Source organism: Ptychodera flava, chromosome 3, assembly GCF_041260155.1.
Source record: "Ptychodera flava strain L36383 chromosome 3, AS_Pfla_20210202, whole genome shotgun sequence".
Lineage (NCBI taxonomy): Eukaryota > Metazoa > Hemichordata > Enteropneusta > Ptychoderidae > Ptychodera > Ptychodera flava.
Window position 1 is genome coordinate 36,799,763 of NC_091930.1, and position 27,613 is coordinate 36,827,375.

The 27,613-nt window shown below is 39.7% G+C and overlaps 1 protein-coding gene across 1 annotated transcript in view; it reads right to left on the reverse strand.

Moving 5' to 3' along the window:
* The window catches only part of LOC139129930 (serine/threonine-protein kinase SIK2-like), a 26,847-nt gene extending 275 nt beyond the window's left edge, over positions 1 to 26,572 (reverse strand). The window contains exons 1-8 of the mRNA XM_070695623.1: positions 26,061 to 26,572; positions 20,379 to 20,495; positions 16,149 to 16,212; positions 11,503 to 11,618; positions 5,805 to 5,975; positions 5,469 to 5,592; positions 4,890 to 5,104; positions 1 to 4,500 (exon numbers count right to left, since the gene is read on the reverse strand). The exon at positions 1 to 4,500 is cut by the window's left edge and continues 275 nt beyond it. Of these exons, the coding sequence (XP_070551724.1) occupies positions 2,893 to 4,500; positions 4,890 to 5,104; positions 5,469 to 5,592; positions 5,805 to 5,975; positions 11,503 to 11,618; positions 16,149 to 16,212; positions 20,379 to 20,495; positions 26,061 to 26,186 (2,541 nt within the window). The 5' untranslated portion in view covers positions 26,187 to 26,572 and the 3' untranslated portion in view covers positions 1 to 2,892. The remainder of the gene's footprint in view (positions 4,501 to 4,889; positions 5,105 to 5,468; positions 5,593 to 5,804; positions 5,976 to 11,502; positions 11,619 to 16,148; positions 16,213 to 20,378; positions 20,496 to 26,060) is intronic.
* Positions 26,573 to 27,613: the final 1,041 nt, after the last annotated feature.

A 27,613-nucleotide genomic window follows, 5' to 3' on the forward strand; every position in this document is an offset into this window, starting at 1 on the left:
AAAAGAGCGCGAGGCTACAGCTAACAGTAAGAGATAGTGAAGTCGATAGCTGACTGCGCATAACCAGCGCGCAGATCAACCGATACAGTTAATATGTAAGTTACGTATTACAAATAGTTTTCGTTTGTATATAAACTGTCATTTCAAGCATTTTAGGCCCAGCCTTGTCATGATAGGTTAGCTAAACTGTGCACTGGTCTTTGTTGCCCGCATACGAATCAGATCAGAACGACAACTCTTCCTGATCTCGACGAGATGAAAGCAAGTTTCACCAACGTGTTAAAACCTGCCACCATCATGACCCTGTGTGTCCTAACGTATGCGGAGCAAAAAGACCGTAACAGAAATGTCAACTAGATGTACGAAAGTCAGGATTTTGAAAAACATATTCAGCTTCGATAATTTCTCACACTATGCCAAGTAGGAAAATGTGCCCCTATTCTAACCGTTGGTGTCCATTTTGATGCATGAAAACATCAGTGCAGCACATCGAAAATGTTGACCACTCCATCGGTTGATAAATGACAAAAACTTAAAGAGACTGCACGACGAATTGGATGTGCTTTGTTTATAATAAGTATTCTATGTTTTGCATTTTGCTTAGGAGAAATAGAAATGTTGCTGCACGTCAAACCAGGAACACATTGATGGATAAATTTTTATTATAAAATTTCTGCCAGTCAGAATAGTTTTTAATTCAAAGGTCAAAACTGAACCACATAGTCACTCAAGCCCCTTGACTTTCGTACACACCTAAAACTTACAACGATCACAAAACCCTTCTAGGGGATAACAAAAAAAAATTGCCCCTCGTCCTGGCAAAACCTCGACAGTGATGCTGCGATGTTGTGACATTGCACTCTCCTAGTGGTTTCGGCTCTAGCAGTGAAATCACGCCACGATCTAAACACACAAAACGTTTTGATTTTGATATCTAAAAACTGGAGAAGTAGGTTCTAGGGTCAAGTCATTCGTACCAGGACAAGAAGCATATCCGTTGGTCTAAGTGACTTTGTAAGAAGGATACACGACCTGTTAAATCACTTGAATGATAACAGAAAAGCAATGATGGTTAAATCTGACAGTACGGTGAAAAAATTATGACCATGAAATCTCTGAACATACATTTTTAAAATGATCTTAAAAAACTTCGATTCCTACAGTAACCAACACGAGAGATTTGCATTAAAATGGGAACAGCTACAGAGAGCCACTATGCACAACCTTTTATTTTCAGAATGTAAATAGCATCACAAGTTTATATAGTACACTGGTACAAATATACCACAAATAAATATATTTTGAAATACAATAAATATTAAACATGAAAAAAGACCCTTTTTTCTGAGAAACCAGGACTTTGTCAACACTCTAGACGACATTATTTCTGTTCCCTGGCCGATAGTGTGTGTTCTGAACGACTTTCTTGTCTGTTTATCAGTTTTGCACGTTACAGATTTTAAATCCTGAGTGGCAATGTCGCCGTTTGCTTACACTTCTCCTGGTTGTTCCTCACAGCAAAAAATGTCGTGCACTCCAAAAAATGTATTCTTTGTGCTGTTCTGTAAAATATATATATATATATACACTGTTTAGCAAAGTTTTACAACATCTGAGGTTTACGCGATGTTGTCCCTTTATCTTCTTGTAACTAAGACTTCCACTTTTTTGGTTGGTGGACAGTACACCATCTTACAAAGACAATGTGAAGGGTTTACCATTTTTCACAGGGGTGGGTGTTTAGGGGGAACGTTTGAGAACTAATCAATGCGGTATCACACCTACGGAAAGTTCTAGATGAATTCTTTTTGAAAACTTACGTGAAATTCTTTAAAACTGTGAATACTTTTCTTAATGTAATTGTACATGTTATATATTTCTGACAAGTTCCAGATGGCATGCTCGACTATTGTTGGAAATCGGAGATGAGGGATTTACATTTGATTTACCTTCTGAAAACGAGTTGTCCCACCACACACACGTAAAGGGGCAGATTTGGTTATAACTGACTGACAATTGCACAAATTCTGTTGGCAAGAAATCAGTTCTGTCTCGAAAATCTACAATACCAACTTGTAGATATAAATGGCATCTTCCTGTCAATATTTTTTTAAAAATTGGTACAGCAGAATACTCTGTAAATGATTGACGCTCAACACAATAGAAAAGCTAGTTAGGAAATATGACAGGCAGAAGGGAGGATATCCAGAATTTTTGACCAAACTAAATGATTTGATATAAAGTACACTTTTTTTCTGATCTACCTACAGAACTGCTATTCAGTAGAACCCCAGTTCCTTTTAGACTTCGCCAAGAAAGTAGAAAGAAAAGCAGAGCCTCTGAAAAGAAATCTTAAGTGACGAAAAGTGAAAACCTTGGTCCACAGTAGGCAAGGATCAGATGAAACTGATCACTCGCCCTTCTAGACTGACAAAAACTTAAAAAGAGGACGAGTTGTTCACCCTTGGCGACCAAAGTCTGCCATTTCTGTCTGAGTCATGATTACATTACACGCTGGACAGGTAACTCTTCAAGTTACCGTATGGTTGCCTGCTACATCGTATTGTTGTCAGTCTTGGCCGCAAGTCTCATTTGATCATTTGACCAATCAAATGATATTTCACCTACTCGATTAAGGTGTACATTTCTAATCTATCGGCATCAATTATCTGCGATTTCTACATTTTGACCTTGTAAGAAAGATCAATGAATTACTTCTCGTAGCTTGATTGTACCCATCTCTACAGCATCAAGTCCTTATATGGAATCTCTGATGCTTTAACCCTATAATCAGTCCACTGTCCCTCTGCAATGCTTCAGAATTCAAGTGACTGAAGCCCACTTTTCGGTAAAAATCAAATCCGCTATTGGACTACATGTAGCAGGTACCGCTCAACATGCAACAACAGAGTTCCCTGTTTGGTTGCAGAGTCCATCAGAAGTGTCCATACACTCGTCAACCTCCTCCAGGCTCTGCTGCGGAGGAGTTGGTGGCAAGATTTGATGCTGCTGCGCTTTCTCGTACGAGTCTTGCCGTAGAACAGTCGCCGGGGAGTTGTCCAAGGACAGCTGTGGCAGAAGAGGGTGCTGTTGGGCTAGCTTGTACGAGTCCTGCCTCATGGGAGGTGGAGGTCTGCGTTCCAGAGTCGGCGACTGCCTTGGGTCGAGATGCAGCTGCTGAAACTGTTGGTGCATCTGCGCCTGCTTCTGCAGCAGCTGCCTCTTCTGGTAAAGTTTGTGTTGCAGCAACTGCTGTTGCAGCGTCTTGGCGCTCGCTTGCTTCATCGCGATCAAATTCTGCGGCTGTTCGTTCGCCGTCGGTGTGCGGTCGAAAAAAGACGGTTCTGTGTGCATGTTGCGGTTGAGAGCGATCAGTTTCTGCTGCTTCTCTGGGAATGACTCCCCTGGCAGATGCCGCCACGAGCGTGGTTGTATCGGGCTTTGTGGTGCAATGACAGGCACATTCTCCTGTCCTTGTTTTTCCTGATTCTGTTGAAAGTGTGCAAATGGCAGATTCACTGGAGTAAACAGCTGATCTTTCTTGTTGCTCTCCAGCGAGTTCTCTACCTGATTCATTTGAACGCATCCTTTTGCCTTTGATAACTCTTTAAGCTGCTGCCGGAATGCAGCAGCACCTGCTGTGAGAAGTCCATCAGACGCCCGGCGGCCTTCGCGAAAACTTACAGGCGAATTACACTGACTGTGGCTACGAACCTGTGGGATATGTTGGGGCGTGTATTGAGTGTCTAGGTTCACCACCTCGTCCAATGGCGGTGACATGTTTGGCGAGTTGCACGGAGCATGCAAGGGGAACTGACCTCCCGGTTGGTTCTGCGTCAGTGTCTGCATGAGTTCCATATCACACTGAGAGTCTATTGTCAGAACAGAGCCGTTGTCCGTGCCGAAGCTCGTAACACTTGTATCTGAACACACTGATCCGTGACTGCTTTCCCCGAACGTATGCCGTCTTTGCGAGCAGTAGCTTTCCGAGGGTTTCTCACTCTCTGGTTCTGACATGTCAACCTCCACACCTTCATCAATAGATGTTGCGATCATAGTGTTTGGAGACATTGAGCGTACTTTTCTGACACACGGCATCGGCAAAGTTTCAAGCATTGATCCGCTGATTCCCTGCGGAGTTGGTATATTCTCTGATTCGCTGAACGCAATCTGGTGTGTAAGCTTCCTCTCAACCCGATCGGCACTGATTGGAGCCTGCTGTTCAGGTAGTGGCGGCTGCTGCAGGGCAGTACTCGTGATTGGCATAAAGTTCATGGCGTAATACGTTGGTGCACTTGGCACACTGTGTTGGTGTGGCAGCGGAACATGGTTGCTTTGTGGTGAATGATTGGCCATGGCTTGCTCCGCAACACAGCTCGGTCTTCGCCTTCTGGCATCCAGTCGGTTGTCAACTGGAAAGCTGCTTCGATGATGTTTAAGTCGTTCCACAAGCAGATGATATATTGCTGTGTAATGATCATAGGCTTCTTTCCTCAATGACTGGAATTGAAAAAAAAAATTGCATTTACTTCTCAGTAGATCTTAATCACATGATAACCTAGCAAAACAGCTTTCTACTTTTGATTATTGAACTTTAAATGTAACCTATACCTTTTGTTCCTTGATGCAAGAGAACCTGAATCATACTTTTTCAAAACACTTGATGTATTTCTCGTTTACATTGCTGTCTTGCAATGTTGCATATGTTAGTTTTTGATCAAGTCTCTTTCTGGTTTTCGCCAGTGATATTTAGGACTTGTCATGAAACAAATTATGCAAATTTTATGCTAATTTGAACAACTATTAAATGCATTGTCCGTTCCAACATACACACCAATTAGCATAGGAATAACAGGGGTCAGAAACTGATGTATGCATCATATATTTACCTCTTTTGTTTTCTGCTGGTCAATTCCTAAACTTTGCATCAGTCGCAGAACCTGTTCATTGTACTCTCCTGGCTGGCTGACAGGTGGGACATCGCACACAAGACTCCTTGGAGGTCCGCCATCCATCAGCATCCACTTGTGTCTCTTTATTTGATCAATTGTGTACCTTTTAGCCGGATCAATCACCAGCATTCTTCTGATCAGTTGTTCACATTCTGTATTGAGTAATAATAATAATCGATGTGTTGGTTATATGAAGATCATAAGGGACGCCAAACTTTTGTTTTGTCAAAGTAAGGGTCTGCTGAACACTTGAAATTTGAGTACCTGTTTACCCATGAAACCAATCATTAGTAGGCGTCCTAACAATTCACACCTATTGTATATCTTAATTTCCTTATCAGACTGGGGACCATTGAGACCTTATCAGACTTGGGACCATTGAGACTTTATCAGACTTGGGACCATTGAGACTTTATCAGACTTGGGACCACTGAGGCCTTCTCAGAATGGGGACCATTGCCGCTTCTCAGTCTAGGGGTTATTGAGCTGAACATTCGGATTCCCATAAAACCTTACCTGTCGACATGAAGAATGGAATTCGAAACCTTCCGGCAAGAACTCTCTCTTTGAGTTGTTGAAGTGAATTTCCATCAAATGGGAGCGCACCACAGACAAGAACATATAAGACCACACCAAGGCTCTGAAGATGAGAAAATAAATACATCAAACTTGAAATCAAGGCCTTTCACTATTCAACTACTAATGGAAATCCGACATACGTATACATGCTCTGAGTGGTATGCCTGAAGTTAAAATGCATATTTAAAAGAGAAGCCTGTACTTTGTTGATAATCAGCAAACAAAATGTCAAGCTTTCAAGTCGAACACAAAAAGGGCAAAAAAAAAACTTACCCAAATATCGAGAAGTGGACCATCATACTTTTGTCCCTCAAAGACTTCAGGAGCAGCATAGGGCGGACTTCCACACCAAGTTGCCAGATGTTCACCCGGTTTGTAATAATTACTGAATCCAAAGTCCGCAATTTTGATGTTCATGTTGGCATCCAGGAGAAGATTCTCTGCCTGTAATTGCAAAGGAAGAATAGCTTGTTATTTGTTGGTAAATTTCCATGACTTTGTCAAACTTCTAAATATAATATCTGTGAGGCACAGTGTCAAATTATTTATCTGCATTGAACACATATGACCACTCTCTTTGATAGAGATCTGAAAGTACCAAAATATTTAATGATCTAAACAGAAGTAACTTAATTCTTTAAAAACATACAAATCTATTGGTTCATCAATTAGTACAAACTTGCTCACATTTCTGACAACCTCCATCTCCAAATGTCATTTCGAGTGGTACCACATGAGTGGGTTTCATATGCAAATTCCTACAAAACATCTCTTTACAGAATTTAAATGTAATGGACACAACGTATGAACTAACTGATTCCCTTGATGCAAATATCTACACTTCTGGGACAGTAACCAATTTGACACACCGTGCCCGTATCAGTAAGGTGGTAGTATTTGCCTCAACAATTGAAGGAACTTAAACATTTGCTGAAACCTTCGTCAATGCAACTTTTAATCCATTCTTTTTCAAAATCAAGACTAAAAATCAGGGTTTACCATGTAAATATGGTACCAGCAAAACAATTACCTTAATTTTACAGATAGTTGAAATTGAAAATGGCCACCATCCCTGTGTTAACAACTTTTGGCTTTTTCGACTGTTTCGATTTTCACAAAAATAAGATGGCAAATACTTTTACTAGCTCCGATAGCTTTAAAATAAGCCCACACAAGCAGTAGATCAGAAGAGTATTGTAAAAATTTTTGGGTGTATATATCCAGTGGGTAATCATCCACATAATTTTCACTACTGTATTTTTTTTCAAACAGCCACAGCACTCTGCCTAACCCTGTCAACTGTCAGAAACAATTCTTCCTTTTGACTTCCCTGCAGTGATACTGTGAAAAAGAGGAAGGCTGACTTTTCCATGAAGAAGTCCAAATACCACTAATATGGACATAAGGCTGTCCAGGCCTACGCAGTAGATGTTACTTTACAAAGAGGGTGGTAAAGGGGGGTGGTAGCGGTGGGCTAAATGAAAGTATATAATCTTAACATAGAAAAAAAAGAAACAATTTCTCCTGGAACAGTGTGCCCTTTATCATTGGTCAAAATGCAGAAGGTGAATTCGATTCAGAGTGCATTTACATAACCTTTATAGGACTTTATCAATTTCCAATGCACCATTTCTATCGCTGTGCACAATACGTTATTACTTGTTTGCCGGAGAAGAAAATGTCAAAGCCCTGAACTGGAGTCAAGCTTCACCGCTAGCTGTATATCTTGACATTCTGAGTGAAACAACTGTATGGAAAAAAGTAGCTTGCAAAACAAAAATTTCCTTTTCCTAACACCCACGATAAGACTTTTGAGGTACTCTGTTAGGTTCACAAAATGTCAAAGCAATCACCAAAGATACAATCTGACACCGACTTCTACAAAATCGAATTTCAAATCTCTTGTATAATTGTACAAGACCTCACATGATTGTCAGTTCTCTGTCATGAGTATGTTAAGAAAAGATTTCCCATCGGTATAGCAATAGAAGAGGGACTCCGTTTAAGAGTTAGTACCATTTGTACATAAATTTTGTTTAAGATAAAAAATTAATTGAATTTACACCGCGAAAATATGACTTCGCAAAAATGTTCTCAAAGTCAGTGAAACTGTAAATGCCCAATTCCATATAAAGAGGTCCACAATCACCTTTGATATCAATAAGAAACAATTTTGTAAGGTTCTGGGAATCACTTCATTAAAAAGCGGTGATATCTCTCCTTGCATAAGTCAATCACTTCACATTCATAAATCCCACTCATCACATATTACTTCTCATTGAGAGATTTATTCTGTCCTCACTTCAAGGTTTTCACTTTCCGGGGAGAAAAGGAACCAAACTGAAAAAAAAACCCTTCGCCGAAATTAATGTTGTATACTGCAGATTAAACGTGTGTGGGTGGGACTCCGTTGAAGGTCATCGTGATACAAGTCCTAAAAAGCTGCCCACGCTTATTTTTCGTACCATTTCCCTGAAGCGTGAGTCTACTTGTGTTCGGTGAATTTTAACTTTTCAATCTGCTTGTATTATACAACCCGCTGCAAGAGTTCCTTTCCCATGAGCAATTGCTTTTCACACAGCTGGTACACCTCAACTACAGTTTGAATTAATTATTAAAATGAAATAGCAAGAATATTATCACTCCCATATTTATTAATTGGTATGCTTTGGGCTTATGGAATGAACGCATTAAAATTAAGCAAAATACATAAAAAATGTCCATTCTGATCCAAATTAAAATCAGTTTGCATCATATTGTAGCTAAATTCTAGAGATGTGAAGGGCATTTTCTTAAGCATATTCATCTGCCTTCTCTTTGTAATTTGTCTATGTTGAATTTGGAACCAGTTTTCCTCTATTGGAATCTTTGTGAGATGTCAGTACAAGAAAGAAGCCAGCTAGAATTTGATGGTACTTAATCATGGCTGCTGGGAACGAATGGGTGTTATTTTATTAAATGTAATGAATCTCAAGCTACATGTATCAAATCTAATCCTTCTTGACTTAACCCTCTTTACAACAAGGTTTGGCTTAATTCCTGTTTCCTGTAGTGTTTTGGGTGGTACAGTGGAATGGGATGCGCTTTATGGACAGATATCTTGACTCTCAAATTTCGTTCCAATACTTTTCAGGTCCACTGACTGTGAAGCACATTTTGAAGCTCTTGGAGTATAGTAATCATTCCACATTTCTAGTTTTTTTGAATACAGAAAATTTGATTTTCCCCATAGAGTTAGTACAGGGATGGCAGCCATTTTAAATTATTTAAGGTTTGGCTTAATTCCTGTTTCCTGTAGTGTTTTGGGTGGTACAGTGGAATGGGATGCGCTTTATGGACAGATATCTTGACTCTCAAATTTCGTTCCAATACTTTTCAGGTCCACTGACTGTGAAGCACATTTTGAAGCTCTTGGAGTATAGTAATCATTCCACATTTCTAGTTTTTTTGAATACAGAAAATTTGATTTTTCCCCATAGAGTTAGTACAGGGATGGTAGCCATTTTAAATTATTTCAAAGTTGAGGCAATTTATTTCCCGAGCAACATTTGCATTGGTTGAAACTTGTTGTTTACTCTTGATTTTGATACAGAATGGTTGAAAGTTTTCTTGACGAAGGTTAAAGTCTCGCACTTTCAAGGGGCATACTTGTAAGACAGGGTACAAGGGTGGAAGAGTTCTGGCTGCAGGATAGCAAGGGCAGTGGTAAGGAGGAGGTAATACATGCCTCAAGACTGCGTAAACTTCCTTATGCAAACTTTAATTCAACCATTTTCTTATAAATCTAAGAATAACTATCTGTGGTCGCTGTGTTAAATTCGGTACAAGAGAAACGACTCGCCTAGCATTTACCTACATTTCAAATTTATTCGATCCCTGTGTTAACTTTATGGGGAAAAGTAAAATTTTTGATTTTCAAAAAACTAAGACAGTGAAATATTTGATACTCCAAGAGATATAAAAGCTAGGAGTCATAATAAGTGGCAGACCAGAAAATTATTGATAAAAATTTGAGAGTCCGAGTATCTGTACCTTAAAGAACTCATTATTACCTGGTGCTAAATTCACACAGCAAACTGACAAACATGGACAAATTACTTTTACATACAGCCACTTGCCTGCATAGGATGTATTGGGTAGTTTCGCTTACACTTACGAACTTCCAAAAACAAATATAACCCAGGCAATTGGGCTATTTTTAAAATGGCAGGAAGTGACAATTGCCTAATTTACGACTTTCCTTCCAAATTTCATTATGGCTGGGTGTGCATTGATTTCACTGGTATGGCAAGAATTGCTGAGGACATAGATCTTTGGGGGAGGACGTAGGTCGTTTATGGCCCGTACAAGAGAAACTGTGCAGTCTATCCAATTTTATCTGACATAGATCTTTTCTCAATTAAAGGAAACGCTTGGCATTTTTCAGATACACGAGAAAATCTTACTCCACATTGGCCGGCAGTGTTTCGCAAATCCGGTGTTTGAAACTAACAGAATGGAATACATCAAATAGTTTGACACCATTTCCAAACCGCAAATGAAAACAACAACTGTAATTGCAAAAGCTGTCTCGGGAATAGCCCTCATGGTGTTGGTCACCCAATAGGCCCTTTTCATCTGGCGAGAGTTACAAATCTAACCTTTGCAGCTTTGAGAATCAGTGTAACATGAACAAACCGTTGAAAATATTCCGTGGCCTGGAAATGGTCAAACTTATTTGTAATCCTCTTAAAGGATGCAATGAGCATTTTTGATGTCTTTCAAAGCATTCAGCGATCACTGTAACTCTAGAATGGAAAAGCCATGCTGTGATTGGAATGCAGTTGACGTAGGTTCTACCTTATGGACTTGCCTAAACACACTTCTGAAGTTGAGCCAACAGATGAATTAAAAATAGCTTAAAAATAGCAGTTTCTTGCTGTCATTCCTACTGCAATCAGAAACTAGCATCTTTCCCAGTTTCAGTTCATCTCCATAATTCCTGCACCACAATCACTATTTTCTTTTGCAGTAGAGGGCACTCCGACAACCTTGACAAAACACAAAGGGCAGGGCACCAGCATTCCAAAATGGAGCGTTTCTGGTGTATTTATAAATTCCTCGCGGAGATTTATAGCAATGAGAAAGGCCTGCACTGGGTTGCAGCAAGAGAAGTTGCCACTGTCGGAAAAGAGTTTTATCCATAAAATCCACTGAATGCAGACACTATAAAAGGCCTGTTTGTGTCATAAATTAAAAAAAATCCATTTATGTTTATTCCAAAGATGAAGAAAGCATTTACTCTTTGTCTTAAGGGGAATCCCTTTGCTGACAGTTAATAAAATATTCTGTGTGAATCAAACCAATAAACATGTGCTGCAATCCGGGAAGCAATATTCTGTTAGTTTTCTTGCAAATGTTCAGGAAACTCATGAATTTGTGAAGAGTAGGAACTTCATGAATTTTGTGAAAAGTACAAGTGAAGACTATTTTTCAAAACTATTACAAGATGTTTATCTCGGTTTATATGATTCATGTCTAGTGAAAAACCAAGGCCATGTAAGTCATCAAAAGGATGGAGAGCCAGTTGCCATAGTTTTAGCTGCCTCTTCTTGTTGTTAAGGTGACCTTCATTATGATGCAACTTGAGGGAAATATGCGTGGTTTCTCTGGGTAGGGAAATGGATCTTCAAATGGAACGCTGTAAAAATCAACGAGTCCCTAATCTCGGCTTATTTAACAGTGAGATATGTCCCAGTCATTTCAGTAACACTAGACTTGGATCAGTCCCAACAAACACATCAAAGAAGAGATAGTAAACCCCAGATTTTAAATTGCAAAATAGACCAGTGTCCTCTACAGTGGACATTTAACAAGCAATGCATAATAACATATTCACAAATTTGAATGCTTGTGCACACGTTCAGATTTTATATTTGTTTTACTTTTTTCCTTTGCATATTTTAGTTCTTAAATGTTCTAGTTTACTCACCTTTAAGTCCCTGTGAACAACGTGCCTGTTGTGGCAGTATTCAACCGCCGCCATGATCTGCCAGAACTTCTTCCGTGCGTCCTTTTCATTCATTCTACCATGGTTGGCCAGGTAATCTGTGGTTCAAAAAATAAAAATAAAAAAAGACTCAGCAAAGAGAGAAAACAAATTCTGCTCTAATGATCTGTTCCTTCATTTGGATATCAGAGCCCTTGCAGGTCACTGGGTTGAAAAGGTAAAAGGTGACATTACTTTTTGCCTACGTGTTCCCATGTGCATTGCAACTATGTAGTAAACTCAGGATATATTTTTCCCGAAAGTATGTTGATGGCAGGCAGGAATTCCTGCCAGTGTTTTCTCAGATTACAGGGCTTCCGAGCAGATCCCACTTTTCCAGTGCAAGCAATTGACAAGTTGGCTTACGAGCTTGTTAGATGCAGACCACACATCATTTGGATGTGTATGAGTGTCCATGACAGACTTGTACTGAAGTTTAAATGTTGTTGTTAAATCATAAAATACATAATGCTGGTTGGCTTGCTTCCAATGCATGCAAGTTACACAGATTGTCTACTCTGACGTCAGTTTCGTGTCACTGTTGTTAACTGAGATTTTATATGCATATTAGCTGAGTTATTAGATGTACCCAGTCAGTTTCTGGGGTTCATGAAAGGTATGAGCTCAACTTTGACCTTTAAACTCTCACCCTTTCCTGATGGTGTACATTCATATGCCTTCGCTTGCAGCCAAATCACACAACAGAGCAAGGGGTAAAAAGCAAATTTGTCAAGTTTTTGGGGAGAATGCACTCCAGCGTTGTGGAGTTGGAAGTTAGAAATCACCAAATGACTCCCCTGAATGGATTATTAAGTGCCTTTCATTCCCGTCTTGGAGGACGTTTACCTCTTAACCCGTGGAAAAGTGCAGCTAACTACAATCACTTTGTTTGTTGAGGAAATAATTGACACAACACATGGAAAAATCATTTCACCCGTCAATCTTAATTCCAGGGCTAAATCTGATACTTAAAGACCAGCTGATTAAGCAAAATGTCAGAGGTACAAGTGAATGGTGTCGCCATGGCAACAGCACAGTTGAAACACCTCAGGCATATGACATGTTTGTGCAGTTTCTAATGTCAAAGGTCACACCTGCTAATCCTGCTGGAAAAGAAATACTTGCACGTCCGTACAGCTTCTAAATTTAGAACTTTGCAAACTGTCTTCACGGCGACAAATTTCCCCCAATCAGTGGCTTGAGATCCTTGAACGCACAATGCGATATGATGGAAATAAAATCTGAGGATCTATCTAAATTCCTTTGTGCGAGCTACATATACAGTGCAATCCAACAGCACTGAATTTCACTGACGTTACAAAACAAATCCAAAAGGTATATATTTGACAAATCTAAAAATTGATGTGAAAAAATTGAAAAGTGTGAATATGTTGTGAGCGTTATTTTTTCTCTCGGAGGGCAACAGTGAGCTGTTAGTTCATTTTGACCCGTGCCACAGAGCACTTACTAAATTCTTAATTTAATCAGAATGATTGATTGTTAAAATGCCGAGCAATTCTGAAGGATTTCCGCATCTTTTGCTAGTTTGTAAACGCAAGCCATTTTTGCAATTTGTCACTTGTTATTTCCATTCTGGGGGCTCTACCATTAATAATCAAACTGGCCTGCCACGGCGATTGTACGCGACAAGATTACACTGAATATTGTTGGGTGTCAGCTGCCAGATTTAACAGGATTTAACAGCTCGTCAAGTGCATTATAAACGAAGATACAATATGACAGACGATTAAAACTATCTAAATACTGCTTCATCCACTTCTTGCTCAGCATTTTGAGAATTTTCCCGGAGCAAAGTTACAATCAAAGCGGCACGGAAAATTAAATTCTCCAGATACTCATGGGAATAATGAAAAGCCTCTTAGCAGATGAATTTAATTTTTCTTTAGTTTTGAACTAGTATAGTTTAGACAGAGAAGCTGAACAGTTGTTATTTTTCGTGAAATATGACTTTGACATTGACAAAAATATGTCTTGTCTATAATAAAATGTCAAATTTATTTTGTCTCAGTGTCGTTGTCAATTATTGTTTTTCTCCTTCACTGTCTTATAGTTTATTAGTTTTACACCTATATACAAATTTTTTAATAAAAATTATTTTTAAAGAAAATTATTTCTTTACTATACTATATCCACTGAACACAAGCTACAGATATTCTGGAAACAGCTTCGTGAAACAGTGGTAAAAGACGGGCATTTAAAATTGTACTTGTCTTTTTTTTGCTGATATTGGCATTGAATCTTTGAAGGAGTGACTACCTTGGTGTTGAAAGGGTGACGTTGGGAAAAAAATACAAAGAAATTCAGGATGGTTGTTAGATGGTTATTTAGTATGGTTAGTTAGTATGGGGACCGTTCTCCCCAATTGCCCCATGGGAATTCATGTCACTGTAATCAGGTTATGCCTAACAAATCTCAGCATAGGCAGTTTTTCTTAAGTACGCCATTACATTTCTCCACATATTTTTCCTGAAATTCAAAGATGTGTTTTACGGCAAATCTTCCCGTGGAGGATTAATCCTCACAAGGCAGGCTCGATTTCTCTTTTCATTTTCCATATGGCAAAATTAAAATTCACCATCAGAAGGAAAAAGAATTGCTCCTAAATAAACCTTAAGAGCTGAAAGAAATATCCGAAAAAATAGGAGATTTTTTTTTTCCATCTCCATTGGCTAATCAACCTACACACAGAAGCTTTAATAGAAGTGGTTGCCTTGGCAACAATGACATCATCAGCCTAGATAATGGCTGGTTGTATTTTGTCTCCGAGGAGACGGTAATGCAACGTTTCAGCCCCGCTGCTCTGTATATTGGTCTTGGCTATGTTAGAATCTCGTGGCCATGGTTACGGCGCTTGAAAGGGGAAAGGAAAAAAAATCATCAGGAGAATGCCTATGCCTTCTGAGAAACAATTAGAATGTTTATTTTTCAAAAAACCTTGTTGGGAAAATAAGTGGGAATATTTTCTGATCTTCATTGTCAATGTATGGGCACAACTCTTGTGATGCAAATTAGAAAAAATGTGACATTAGCCGTGTTTCGCATTTTACGTGTTAAATGTGAAAATTTTCCTCCTTCTATTGATTGAGAGTTTTCCTGATCAAGAAATATACTAAAATTTGACTTTCACAAATCAGGTGATTATGTGTCCAGACGGAAACATGTAAATTATTTGTCTAAGAGATACGAGGGTGATTTTTGTTCGCTTGCTGATCAAGTTGAGATGCAGCGAAGGTCACAAACAGGACGTTTGAATGTCATAATTTTTTCCCACAGAAAAAGACATTTAGTCAAGTGTCAGTATTTTTTTCTAAGTAATCGGTGGAGCCATCATTTTCTGTCATGTGAATCACTAACTCAACAGTGATGCTTTATATATTCTGCACCCTATACATTATTGATTTTTGTGTACTTTTCTATTTCATTATTTGTTTTACTGGGCCTCTGTGTAAACCTTGAAATAGCAACTGTATGTGCGTTTTGGTTTAATATACTGACTATCTCAAATATTGAAGTCGAATTAAACTTCACATAGTCATTGGTTGGTGTGTACTGTGATTATTACGGCCTAGAATTCAACCGTCACAGTATCTTTGACACATTTTCTTATTGGAGTGAACTTCGGCCATACTGCATGACTGACTCAGAGATTGGGAATTCAAAAAAATTTGATAAAATAACCCGACCTACTTCTGGGATTTTGCACCGAATGCCCTATCTCCTTGAAGTCTTCCTTCTTTACACGTAGTTATTGATTTTTTTTCTGAGTACATTTTCTTTCCCAACGGAAAGTGACATTGATAAATTTCAATGGACAGGAAGCGAGTGCCTCTCAGAAAATGGGCAGCATAAAGAAATTGACGCTGGAATGAGCTTAAAGACTGCACCACTGTGATTTGTTGGCACCAAACAATTATTTGAAGAAACACTCCATATATACAGATCAAAGCTATTAGTGTTATATAGGAATATAATATATATATAAACACAAATTTTATGTTGAACAAATATAAAATTGTATATATTTAAATTTGTCATTTCACAAAATTTGTGTTATTTTATATATATCTATAAAATTAGTTTTATATATATATATATATATACATATATATATATATATAACATCTGTAAACTTAATTATATTTTAATATAACACTAATAGCTTTGATCTATTTATAAAATTAGTTATAATTATATATAATTATATATATATATATATATATTATATATATATATATTATATATATATATATATATATATATATATATATATTTCAGATGATGTTGAGCACTGTACAAAGCTGTCTGAAACCATTGGTATTTACTGTCTTGATTGACATGTAGATGACAGAGTTACATTCAGAAATGTTTGAAATGTAATCTGTTTCCCCTCCTCAGGGGATGGGCAGGTTTACATGTATGGAAACATTCAAAATATGAAGATTGTATCTTAAAATGACTGCAATACATCGAGAGTCGTTGAGAATATGGGACTAATTGTTGGCTTGGAGGTTGTTGTTGGTTTGGGGTGGAGGTGGGGGTGGGGGGTTGCACAATTCTATTTTACTCACCAAACATTTCTCCATTGCTTGCGTATTCGGTGACCAAGTATAGCATACTTTTAGTCTCCATGACCTGTTCAAAATAATGAAAAATATAAAAAAGAGTTAAAACAAAAGCAGAGAATTCTGAAAAAAACTGACAAAATTGTGACATACAAACAATCACATTTGTTCACAATCAGTGTATGATTATTTACCGTTTATAGTTACATGTTTGTTGTGAAGCTTTGGGTTTAATCAGATCTGGTAGATAGTGAAAGATTTCTATCAGCAGATAAATTTATTTGTTTCAGGAGATGTGTCAAAAACGTTGTCATGGTTACCAATCATGTCGCTGAGCTGCCAAATGTTTGCAAAAACATTGCTTAGTACACAAATTGGAATGATGTCTTGAGAGTGGGAAGACATTGGAAGTCATGTTGAAAATTTATCAGTCTCTGCTCTGCCTAGGTATCCTAAAACTCACACCCTTGTGAGTATTCCATTATTTTCAACAAACAGGTTTTTTTTCCAAATTCACAAAATTTTTCTTCAATTTTGTATAAGCATCTCACAGAAAAGTTCAATTCAACCATGGGTAGAAAATGTAAATTTCTGAAGTGGCTAAAAGAGGAAAATGGGCAAGTTCTTCGTAAATTCACACCTGAATGACAAGTACCCCTACACATTCACAGTTCTCTGAAATGGAAGCAACCATTTTCATTTTTATAAGGTGTGGTCGCATGCTAGAAATGGAGGGAGAGTGAGGGGGAAAGGTGAGGGGGAGGGGGGGGGGGTGGCACCAAATATCCTCTGAACACTCAAGTTGTTTCTGGAAAAAGCCATAGCTGTGACGGTCTCTACTAAAACCAAACGCACAAGGCTATTGAATCCGTGTACCTTCTCCCTGCAATATTTTAACCAAATCAGGTTTAAATTCTAATGGATTAAAATTCAGCGTGGATAAAATGCAAATATACCATAGTCCTATATTACTTCCTCAGGATATAAATCGGAGTACGTGACAAAGAATTTTCACTGAAAACAAATTCATGCTTTCTTCCATTGTGTTTGACAATCTGAAAATGCCGGCTTGAACCATAGGTATACACGTCAGCGCTGACTGCTTTTGTCTTATCAGCTCTTAAATTCTTTCATACTAATTAACAACAAGAATCAAAGGTCTGCCATCTTTTACCAAATTGCAGGAATCCAACGTGACATTAATCCTGACACAACCAGGCAACTATGAGGTGCAGCTGAAATGCCTTCATGGGATGTCAAATTCATTATCATATTTTTCAGAAACCTATCTTTCCTTTCTTTGGTCTCTGGCTTTTGTACATGACCCCATACGCCACCGAGGGAAACCTCTTAATGATTACATCACCCACGAGTACCCGAGAGTTCAGTTCAGGTCAGGGAATCTGGTATTCAAAACACGATTACGCAAGAATAATCCCACTCTCCGAATGGGGCATTTATCAGCCTGAGAATGCCACTATGGTAAAACACACGCTGGCCATATCTAATGCATGAATCATCACATCCCCCTTGCCATTCTCAAATTTCAAAAGCCTGTGTAGCTTTGGATATTCTCTGAGGAACTGACGACCAACACAATTTACTCCCATAGGACTTTAAACGTCTCAAAGAGCAGTGGGCTAAAATGTTTGCATGATTGTAATTAAAGCTTTCATTTCCATTGAAATTCTGGCACTTTTTGTCTGCCACAGGTATTGAGTCAGATTTCTTCCTAGTTTTTCAATAGAAATGACACCTTTCGAAACTCGGCTTGATAAAAGCCGGTGTGAATAATCTTGAAATGTCATTGTATTTAACAATTATTTTAGAATGTGTTCCTACAAGCCATTTACCACTTTCTCTGAAAAATCATACAAAGTACGCAACTCCTAGAATTGAATAAACTTGTAATGTAAACCATTCAAAGAGCTTCCGCAAAATTATTTGAAAAAAAAAATATCTAGTAGTTGGGTAAATTTTTTTCCTTTGCAGTTTCTATGAATTTTGGACTGGTGTCAGAGTTGATAGAAAGTCCTCCAAATTGATGTTGTGACTTAGCCTTTTCACAAAGAGATACAAGACAGTGCGTGTTTGTCTTCAAAAATAGCATTTGGTGTAGAGCCTGACAGCCATAAATAACCCATTGAAAATCACCTCTTAGATGTACACTCTGACCTCAAATCCATTCGTTCACTCAAACAATTGGTTACGTTGCATCACAAATATGCTGGCATTATATTTTGCCTCAAACTGTTACAAAATGTTTGGACATCTATACAGTGTTTGTATGTATCGGTCACTTTCCACTTCAAGTCCTTGAAAAACTTCTTTTCAGTGAAGTTTTTGCTTCCTTCTAAGTTACCGTGTCCTATTTGCTATTGTGTCATCCAGCCCACTCAAACGCCTACAACATTTTGGGTAGTGAAAGCCCTCTCTGTTTGTATTTTCGCCCCTTCATGCCAAAGAACTATAGGCTAAATCTTTCTCACGGTAGCTATATGAAAAAATACCCTCCAGGATGATGTTAAATCATAATATGGTTGCATGAACACATTCTTTGGCTCATCTCTTCCCACCAGAGATTTTAATCATGCGTCAATGCCCTACTTGCTCTATGACAAAATACTAAATGTTAAAATGTTGCAAAAGAGATATACATTGTATCAATATGTTGATGACTATCCAATGGTAACAATGCAGACTATGCATACTAATGAGGCTTTGGCATGCTGAATACTTGGTATTCCTAGCTGCCTTTACTTGCAATTATCCAATGAAAATGCACCATCCCTGCTAATGTAACAGGCTAGAACAAGCTACATCTTGTCTCTACAGTTAGTGTAGCAAAAATTTATTTATACTACCTGGCATATTTTTTGTCTCCTTTATATGTGAAGTTTCTACATCACTCATGTTATTCCTCAAAAATTGTTATGAGAAGTTATCTGTATCCTCCGTAAGCCCATGACCGCATTATTCCAACATTTATTGGTGCTAGGTTAGATAAATTCCTAGATTGTTTTTCCCTCCTTTTGCTGATATATATTTATGCCCTGCCTGTGCTGTACACGGTACAGATCTGACTGAGAAAATTTTAACATCTGCAGAAAGAGAAGCTCGATAGTGTAATTCAGTGTTCAAATATATTTAGTGAAAGTTATATCACAGTGACAATAACTGTGATATGTGGGGATGTGTGCAATCTGAAGAACTTCCAATTTGCCTCCAATCTTAAATATACTTAGATGATAAAATGCTTTTGGGGATGAATGCCTTCAAAGGAAGACAAAATCATCTCTCATGGAGCTTCTTCTTCCCACAAGATTGTAAACAACTGTGCGACATAGTTTTGTCGAAAATAAGATGAAAGTCTGAACTACAAGAAGAATAAGAATTCTTTTTCAGATCATATTTTGACAGACTTTGACATTTAGATGAGTTACAGTTAATCTTATAATTGACTTAAAAAGGAAAATTTCTTTCTGTACGTCCATACTTTCTTGTTTTTCAGATGGATACATGATGAAAAATTCTTCACATTATTGTAGAGCTTTCAACATCTACCCACACGGAGTGTTTAAGACATGAAATGCCACGCTAACGGCCTCCTGACAATAGGCCTCCAGCAAACCTCACTCACTGCACAAGTGGGAGTCCGTAAGGATGCCCGCTGCCATGGCAACTGCATCTCCGATTGGGGATGATAAGCCCACTTGGTTTTGATACCGAGGCACACTGCGGATTAAGTTACAGCATGTGGGAGAGTTGCTTTGGATTTCATGAAATATTGAGTACCATGCTCTATTCTCCTTGTACCAATACCACACCATCTTGCAAGACTGATATGACCCCTAGCTACGACTATGTAGTGTTCAGAGGTGAAACTGAATTCTTTTTTTTTCTTTTCACGGTGGCAACCTTCACTAATGAGCATGCACAAAGCTCCTCAAAGTAATTCCTGGAAATCTTAGCTACCCTAGACCTACTTAAAAATGGTTCATAACATAGTCCGCATACCTGTTCAAGGAAGTTCCCTGGTCTAATAGGTTTGTGCTGGTGCTAGAATACGTGCAACCAGAAATGTGCTTGTTCCTGACATGAAGTGGACCGACATGACAAGTTCTGACAAATGTTGGGGGGAAGTCTGCCTACAATTTGCATATTAATCAGCATAAAATTTGCATACAACTAATCTGATTTGCATATAAATCTGCATATAATTTGCATACAACTCACCTGATACAGTTTGACCACATTTGGATGATTGAGAAGTTTCATGATTTGCACCTCTCGATACACTTTGTTGAGATTGGTGTCATCCAACTGTGATTTGTCAATTATTTTGATGGCAACCTGCAACAACAGATAAACAAAGTGTCAACTGTTTGGTTTCAACGTCGGTAAAAAGGGAAAAGTCATGACAAATATTTCATGACAACTTTGTAAAATGAGATTTTTACAAAAATTTATGAAAACGTATCCTTCTGTTTTGCGTCATCTGTGCTGACATTTTCATAATCGTTTGTGATAAACTCCACTTCGGGGACTGTTCACCTTATGATTATAAAAGTTGCTAATGTAATATGCAGAAGACATGATACAGTTATCAAGATTTCATGACCTAACAATTAAAGCCATCTAGTTCTTGCAAATCACGCCATAGATAAGTCCCCTTCATTTCCACTCAATTAAATGTAAACCTTCTGTCAGTTGGAGATCAGCACGGTTTGATTGGAGCATAACCCTGTCCTATGAAAGCTAATTATCAATAGTTTTGATGTCCTATTAAAAATAAATGATAAAAATAAATAATTAATTAGTACATAAATAAATTTTAATAGGACAATAGCAGTTGACGTGTGTACAACACCAGAACAAAAGTTAGGGCTGACGACTTTGGTTGTAAAATTTTATGGAACCGTATGCATTCCCAGGCTTCTGCGCGAGTGATGGATTTTGAGAGCTGGTGAGATCAAGCCGTGACAAGCCCTCTTGCAGTGGCACATTGATTTTTTTGTTGTTGTTCCAGGGGGAAAACAAAGACGATTTTCAATGAATGCAATACGTGTACACCGTTTATATTGAGCCACTTATCTCTACTGTGGCGAGCCTCCTCGACAGAAAGAGGGGAACAGAATGTAACAATACGACCGTGTTTCGCAATCAATCGATCGGTATTATGCGATCCGAATGGATGTCGACAGACAACGCGCTGGGATTGTGCTTTGGAGGTTAAAAATACAGTTTACAACATCTTCTTAATTAACGGGTTACATCATTGCCTTACAACATTGATCGACTGTGTTTTCGTGGCTTCTCCTCCCAAAAACTGAAACACTGAAGTCACGAGAGAGGGGACGGTGACATGCGCGACTCGTGCGCCCTTTCGCGCTCTATTGCATTTAATTTACCTTAATAATAATGTTTTAGCATAACATCTGTGTAAAAGTGACATGAATCGTAAGCTGCAGACGTAAGGAGGACCTCTAAAAGCTTCTAACTCGCCGGCACGTCACCGGTTGGCGTGGAGTTGGATGGGGGGGGGGGGGGGAACAGAGGTGTTAAAAAGTGTGACTCTTGGCGGGGCTGTCCAATATCCCAGTCCCAATAATGAGATCTTCTGTTCATTATCTCATGTTTAATCTTGAAAGCTTGTTGATATTCTCAATTTCTTCAAAAATTTTATTGGAGATATTGTACAAACATAATAAATGTCTTGTTTGCTCAAGATAGATTGTTTGGGACAGTTTCTTCGTGTGTCGCAGAAACACCTTTGCAACTGTATATATAGCATCCTAGAATATTTGGAATTTATTTCGACTTCAATGCGGCGGGGAAAAATCCTACGTCTGCAAGGGAAGGCTGGCATAATTGCTGGAAAGCGAGTGATATTAGGTTTTGATAAATACGAATATCATTGGTTCCACACGGTAAAATGAAAATGGCGGCTAACACGTCAACTTCAACCTCAACGTCATTTTTTCTGGACGATGAATTAATAAAAGGCGCTTCTTTGGAAGTTGAAAACAGTGTGGCAATATTTTTGTACTCTCCGATATAAATGCGAATTTTACCACCGATGTTTTTCGGACTCATCGGGTCACCGTTTCTTTCCTCGCTCAAAATTCTCTGCACATGATCGAGATTTTTACTTTCGTGTGAGACACTTCAGGGTAAAAAGCGGCAACACCTAAGAAAATTGTCCATTCAGTTTTACCATGAACAAGATCTGCATGGCCACAATAAACTGTCAAATATGAAAGGAAAATATCCCTATGGTTGTTATGCTCGCTGGAAACAGGAGCAGACTAAATAACCTCCAATGCGCAGATTTTTGACGGATGTCCCTTAGCTGTGGCACCGTCATCTGACATTGAGTTCCAAAGGACAGCTCACCTCGCAGGACTTAACTATCTGCATAGCAATCTGTCGCCAAGGCAACTGGCACGATTTCAACCCGAATGTGTGCATTCCGTACACACTGGCACAGTGTAAATATCAAAAGGGCGACACAGACGTCTAAACTAATGTGAGTCATTCTCATCCTAGCACGCGCAGTGCCAGTCATCGGTTACTAACGATGAAAAAAAAAATACTGAGTAAAGCGGCCTCATTTCTGAAAATATCGTTTCCTTATTGATTTTTATCATGACCACTCGATACTACGCACATATACTTTTGGAACATGACAGGGATTTCACGCTTGGATTTTCGAACTGCAGCGCTGACATTTTTTCGAAAGAATTTGGCCCGCAGCTGAGGATTCTCCCTTACCCCCCCCCCCCCCCGAACCAGTGAATCTTGCTGCATCTTTGTTTTTCTGGGCAAATTTCGGTCGAGCACTATAGACCGGGAGACCGAAAGTGTACTATACAGACTATACATAATAGTGACAATGGCAATCGACGCGTCCCATCACTTCACGTTAAACGTGGGAAAACGGGACGGGAGGCAAGCAAAATAACGAATTATCAAGATTTTCCACTGGTTATCTGACCCTGAATTCAAGTCGAATTTGCACCTCCTGACGGTGTGTTTCTCAGCTTGCACCGCTCTTGTCGTTTTTTCTTTTGTATGAAAACGCAAATGCAAAATGTTATTTTTCCACGTTCTCAATTGGGCGATTTGAATATAGCGTAACACCCGTGCTAATTAATAAGCTGGTATAGCCTATGCAAAACAGGGTCACGCGGGTTTTCTTGCATCCAAGACCTTCAGTTTAAAACTACTATCGGCACACCAAAGTATTCACACTCAAATACAGCAATGGGCGACATCTTCTCGAGATCTTCAGAACACTTCAAATAGGTTTCACATTATTTTTTTTCTGGGGAAAATGGGAAACCTATGAGTTTATCGCAGAGGCCGAGAGAGAATACATCGCAATATGAAACTGTTTTGGTTCCGGAAGTTTGTCAGCTTGTCTGACCGCCTGATCACAACACGCTGTGATTTATTAAAACAGATGAGGGTGTTGACCTTTTTTTTTCAAGGTGCCCTACATTGTCTTTTGAATGTGTGTGCGCGTATAAGATTACAGCTCGATACTCGCCGTTGTACACCAAACACTTCCTTGGTTTCGCCCCACGTGTTCAAGACGTTGCCATGGAGAAGGAAACACGTCCCGGGAACAAAAAATGCACGGCACTTCTCGGTTAGGATAAAAGGATCACCGCGCAAAAACTGTCGCACCTGCACCAGTCCCGGTTCACACACAATTGAACATTTGAACAGGATCTCATGTGTGTGCGCTATGATTTATTAAAAAGAAGGCCACCCCTTTCTCTCTGATAGGAAGACCCTGCGTTAATTAAGTTGGTGGGCCCTCACGTGAAACTTCAGAGAGCGCTCAAATTTAAACACCGTGTCGGCAATTTCGTGTCGTTTTGCCTTGGAACTGGGAGGATAATGCAAGTATAATAGAGCCTGCGGCCTTGTGCGAGAGATAATCCGAAATCTTTTATTTCCTTGTCTTTGTACACCCCCAAGTTCTTTCGATATAATCCAGTCTATTTCGGAAAAAAATCGTCTCACTTGCACCTCCATGTCGTGATCAACTTTTATACGGTGATATTACTTCAGGAAACCCTTGCGAACATTTTTTTTCACCTAAATGGTCTGCCTCTGTTTTTAAAACTAAAATTTGTCAATATCGTCAATACACCTACACACATCTTGTCCTCAAGGCGAAAATATTGGGAAATTGTCAAGAGACGCGGCTTGTGGAAGACCCAAGTACCGCTTAGGAGTGCCCAGTTGAATCTAGGGTCCACACGCTTTGTCTATCGGCATAACGGGTCCTCGTGACATAAAAAGCTCTCAGCGCCATCAGCACCTTTCATTTCGGCTGCGCAGTCGTTCATGAAAGGAAGAACACGTCAGAAAATGTTTAAAATAAAAAAAATGGACATATATTGAACGGGAAACGAAGACTTGCAAAGGTTGTTTGCGTATCTGCGCAATGACGGGTCAATTGCATGCAATGTCTCGGCGGCGGAGTCACGAAGTGGGTCATGTCACAACCTTCAGACAAAATCGAGAAATACTGGTTCAGGGAGTTCCGGGGCTTGGGCATTACATAACTTTTTCCCCCAAATAAAGACAGACAAAAAAAGACCTTTAGTAGTATTATTGAAAGTCTTTGGCGTATAACTGTCAATGACTTTCCGATCTGTATAGTCGCAACAATAATCGCATACCAGTGGCCTCCAATTAACAAAGCGAAACAAACGGCAAAAATCTCACCAGGGGGTCTGAGGGGGTAATACTGTAGTCCCCAGCGGCAATATATGTGACGACGTAATAGTTCACAAGGCCATTGGACTTTACAGTGAGTTGCTCTGCACGGCCAGTCATCTCATTTCAATAGTCGGGTTGCCCGGGTTTAAAAAAAAAAATCAAGGTTGGGGCATTCAACGCACGTTGCTCACTGTATGTGTAGGGCTTCGCTGGACGCTGATGATGGCTGCAGTTGGTTGATATCACTTCCAAATAACCTATCAAGTTTTCGCCGGGTAGGAACACCGAGGTCTGTGGCATGGCCAGCTAGTTGGCCCCGGTGTCACGCGATGCCACGGACCCGGTGACACCGTCCTGCGCCCGGCCGCGTTCCATGGGGCGTGTTACAATGTAATTATGTCATATTTGTTTATGCAGCCAGGCATGGTTGTTCGATGGTTTTCAGAGTATATTACTTGCTGGCTTCTTTTTTTTGTTTCTTTTAGTTTGCGAATGTGAGAGTGGCGAGTGCCCCTTTTTTTTGTTCGCACGAAACTCGCTGATGCATTGCAAATATCGTGCGCCGGTACCTCTCGGGGGTTTTAACAGTGACTCAGTGTCGGCAAGAATTAAATGAACTCTACACGCCTCGGAACTTGTGTGTCACCCGAATCAAATCACCCTGCCACGCGGATCTCAAACAAAGAAGGAAAACGACGGCGTGAAGCCGATTCATCTCCCAATGAATGAACATGTTCAACCTGTGTGTGGTGTATCTTTGTCTGCAGCGACAAAACCGAGCTCGATCAATGAACCCCAAACCCCCCTTTACACTGTAAACAAGTCCATTCATTTTCGCGGTGAACGAGCGAGCGAGCATCAGACAGGAAAATGAAAACGTATTGTCGCCACCTGTCCCCGACACCCAGCCGCTTGGCTGTGTGTCTCGCATGATGTGCTTTGTGCCTGACCTGGCGTTCGGATATTACATTATGCTCGGCCAACATCAAACCACACTGTGACGGCAGTGTCGAGGACAATAGACAAAAAGCACGGGCTGATCCACCGTCCCCGCGGAAAGCGTTATTTTTTTATTTCTGTACACTCGACGCCGAGCGCCACATGCTGCGAAATATTAAAGAAAATAATAATTATACGTTAAATACAAAAATATGGGTGAACGAATTAGGGTTGACTTACCTCCGATTTTGTGATTCGGTGCCTGGCTAGTTTCACCACAGCAAAATTGCCCTTGCCTATAGTCCTTTCGATGTCATAAAAACCTACTCGGATTTGGCCCTTGGATTTCTCAGCCATAATCACCATCTCTGAGCTGAAATGATATGGCGAACGAATGCAGAGATCAGAACGAAATACGAAGATGTCAAATAAAAAAAATCCCGCTTCAACGTGCTGCTATAACCGATGGCTCATAATTTCTCCAGTCGCTGTCACTGCTCGGCGGAAGAGCGATCCATACCGCTGCTATGTTTTCCCGACGTGGTAATATATAAGTCCCTTGTTCTATGCTGGGGTAGGCCCGTTTTGCCTCGCGCTTGAATGGGGGAGTCGTCGGTCTGTGTCAGCGCAAAGCCGGTCCAACGATCGTGTCGCTGGCATATCTCCTTCTCCGGTTTTGCATGTGCCGACTGTGAAGGCTTGGAGGCACACGTCAGGCTTTGACGTCATTGCACTGTGTTAATCTATGGAGTGGGCGGGGCCTCGCTGAACTGCTTGTTGTAAAGCTGCCGAGTTGACGGTCGGGAAAGTCCATTATAAAATAGGGGGCAAGGCACGATTTTGTCAAATACTTTGTACGCGCGTGGCGGTCAGGCGACGGTGTAGAAACACTTATCAAACATAAAAATATAATAAAAAGTGAAGGAAAGGTCTTTAGACTAAGCGAGCTCTATTTTTGCGGAGGAATCGAGCCTATCCTTTCGGAGGAAGCCCCCTAGTAGGCTGACCAGCTTCCCTTGCGTCCGCTGCCGCATAGTTACGACAACAAAGATATGACGCAAGTTGGGCCCTCAGTGCGTTACAGAATGAGAGCGGTCACGGTGCCAATCACTTCCCGAAAACACACGCCATTCTCTCGGAAGACCACAGAGATATTGGCCGGGTTTATTGCCTAATTTGTCCCGTTAACTGTTGTCGAAAAGGTGTTCAATGGCTTGCTCGGAGGCAAGCGAATAGCACGCGGCTTAACACTCGGTTTGGCGAAGGTGGGAGCTTGCAACCATGTAACCATGGTAACGGAGTAGGAGAGAGGGCGCGACCTTACCATGGAACTGTTCAAGTAGCTGGATACCAGTGCTAGAGGTCGTTTCAGACCTCAAGTCGACGTACACTCGATTTATCTTTTGTGCTTTCATAATAATACATTGATAATGTACATAAATAAGTGAAATAAGAGAGAGTGTGTGTGTGAGAGAGAGAGAGAGAGAGAGAGAGAGAGAGAGAGAGACTGTGATATTTTAAATTTGGATCGGTCGTGCGAGACATTTTTAAATGTAGCAAATTTGACAAGTGGTTCCGTAAATTGGCAGTAAGGCACTGGGCGCACAATACCTTTGGGCACTGTGTATACTGTAGGCCTACAATAATTGTTGCCAACTAATTGAAAAATAAGAGAGTTAATTTTTCCTGGTTTTTTTTTTTCAGTCATTAGTTTGGCGATAATTTTCGCCTCAAAAGGTGTGTCGGAAAATACTTCCTGACTGAATAAAATGCGCTTAAAGTTATGACAAGTG